This window comes from Aegilops tauschii, chromosome 3 (genome assembly GCF_002575655.3).
Source record: "Aegilops tauschii subsp. strangulata cultivar AL8/78 chromosome 3, Aet v6.0, whole genome shotgun sequence".
Taxonomy (NCBI): domain Eukaryota; kingdom Viridiplantae; phylum Streptophyta; class Magnoliopsida; order Poales; family Poaceae; genus Aegilops; species Aegilops tauschii.
Genome location: NC_053037.3, coordinates 574,881,022 through 574,883,018, shown reverse-complemented (window position 1 = coordinate 574,883,018; position 1,997 = coordinate 574,881,022). Strand labels below are relative to the sequence as shown.

General features: G+C 51.4%; 1 protein-coding gene across 1 annotated transcript; it reads left to right on the top strand.

The window, feature by feature from the left end:
* Positions 1–368: 368 nt before the first annotated feature.
* LOC123497741 (uncharacterized) lies at positions 369–1,639 on the top strand. Its single transcript, XM_045234460.2, has one exon. The coding sequence runs from the start codon at positions 596–598 to the stop codon at positions 1,637–1,639; it is 1,044 nt and encodes a 347-aa protein (XP_045090395.1). The 5' UTR covers positions 369–595.
* Positions 1,640–1,997: the final 358 nt, after the last annotated feature.

The following is a 1,997-nucleotide window of genomic DNA, read 5'->3' as shown; positions in this document are numbered from 1 at the left end:
TGGCTGGCTCGAGGGAGGCGATGGATTGGGGGGAGATGCTCTTCCTGCTTGCTGCTGGACCTGCGCGCTGCTGCTCTTTATTTGGATTGGGGGAGACGGTGGATTGGGACAGAGCAGAGAGGATTTGCTGCTGCTGCTGCTGTGTTTGCTGCATGAGAGGGATGCAGTGTAGTGTAGAGATGAGTTTGGGGGGACAGAGAGGTAGCAGGGAGAGGATGGAGAAAAGGAGTGCTTGCTGCTGCCACTGCTTGATGCTTGTGCTTATTTCTCTTCTGCTCAATTCTTCGTGATCAAATTGTTGCGATTTTTACAACTGGGGTCCTTCATTTTGATTTTGGCAGGGAGGAGCAGGCCCTTGGATTCTGTCCTTGAGATCCAAAATCAAGCTAAGCAGCAGCTCCAGCGTGCAGCTATGGTGGTCGCTGCCGCACACGCTGAAGTTCTCCCGCTTTCCAAGGGTAAGAAGGACCCCAGCTGTCCGGAAACCTCGCCGGTCTGACCAGCCACGGCGATTGCAGACTGGTCTTGTCTCCCGTACGACCTCGTCCGCCGCATCGCCGAATCCTTCCTCACCACCAACGACGTCGATTGGTACATGGACTTACGCGCCGTGTGCCACGACTGGCGCTCCGCCACCGACGACCCCAGGAACAACACCTCGGATTGCCGGTTTCGCCCGCGCGGGTGGATCATCCTTGACGAGGCCTTCGAGAGCGACACGCGCCGCCTGTTGCTCAACACCGCCACCGGGCGATTAATCCACAAGGAGCTCGTGCCGCTCAGCGACTACTATGTGGTCGCCACCACTCTTGAGGGCTTCTTTATCCTGGCCGACAAGAGCCCTCCTCACGCCGCGCGCATCTTCAGCCCTCTCACCGGCGCCATGATCCATTTCAAGGCGCCCATGCCGCCCGATGGGGAGGTCACCGCTGCAGTCTGCTTTATCATGGATTTGCCCATTCTTAATTTATTCTGCGGCTCGTCTCACAAGCATTACATGGCGTATACTGAAAGTGAATCTTTCTTCGCCCGCGACTATGAGGACGCAATTTATAGTTTCTTGCAGAGGGTGATCAAAGGTGGGTTTGATGGCGGTTGGACGGAATCAACCATGTTAGATGAGTTGGTCCGCAAGATGGGCAATTTGATGATGTTGCTTCGTGTTGATCCTCATAAGTTTTTCTCCGATGATCTTCCTGTGACTGAACATGAAAACAATGTCCGTTGTTTCCTAGTCGAGTTTGGTGGACAAGTGCTGATCATTATTAAGCGACAGCTGCTCACTATGGTTTGCAAGTTTGAAGCCAACAGTGACAAGCTCGTGCCTTTGATGAGCATCAGCAACCATGCTATCTTTATCGGTCATCAGAGGTGCCTCGTAGTCGATGCAGATAATTTCCCAGGCATCGAGGCAAACTGTATCTACTATATTGAACACCTGGGTTCGTCATCACACATCTGTATGCGCAACCTCCAGGACCAGAAAGCAGAGAGGATCTCTAAAGCTGTTGATTTCGTGAAGCAAGACAAGCAATTTGTCCTCGTCGCCGATCGTCCTTTCACGATTATCCAGCTTCTCTCGAGCTACACCATCAACATCCGGGATTCCGAATTGGCCTTACAACAACAGATCACGTGAGGCGCAGACAAACTGGATGGTTGAGCCTATGGTAGTATGCATTGCTGAAGAAAAAGTTCATGTTTTTTCTCTGGAGTTTTTCCTTTTGTTATTTGGTTATGCCTTGACTGGTTCTGGACAAAAATCAGGTTGACTCTAGGTTGTATGTTCTGTCATGGAATTAGTGTTTGCTATCTTAATTAGGACATGATGATATGTGTCGGATGGTCCACTATTTAGCTTGATGCTATCTTGGGTGGGATGTGGTTCTGAAAATCTGCACTAGACAAGCTAAACCTCCCCCCACTAGTAGAAAAGAGGGCTTTGGTTCAGGCCGGGTCAGCCCATTAGTCCCGGTTCAGTCCAGAACCGGGACCCA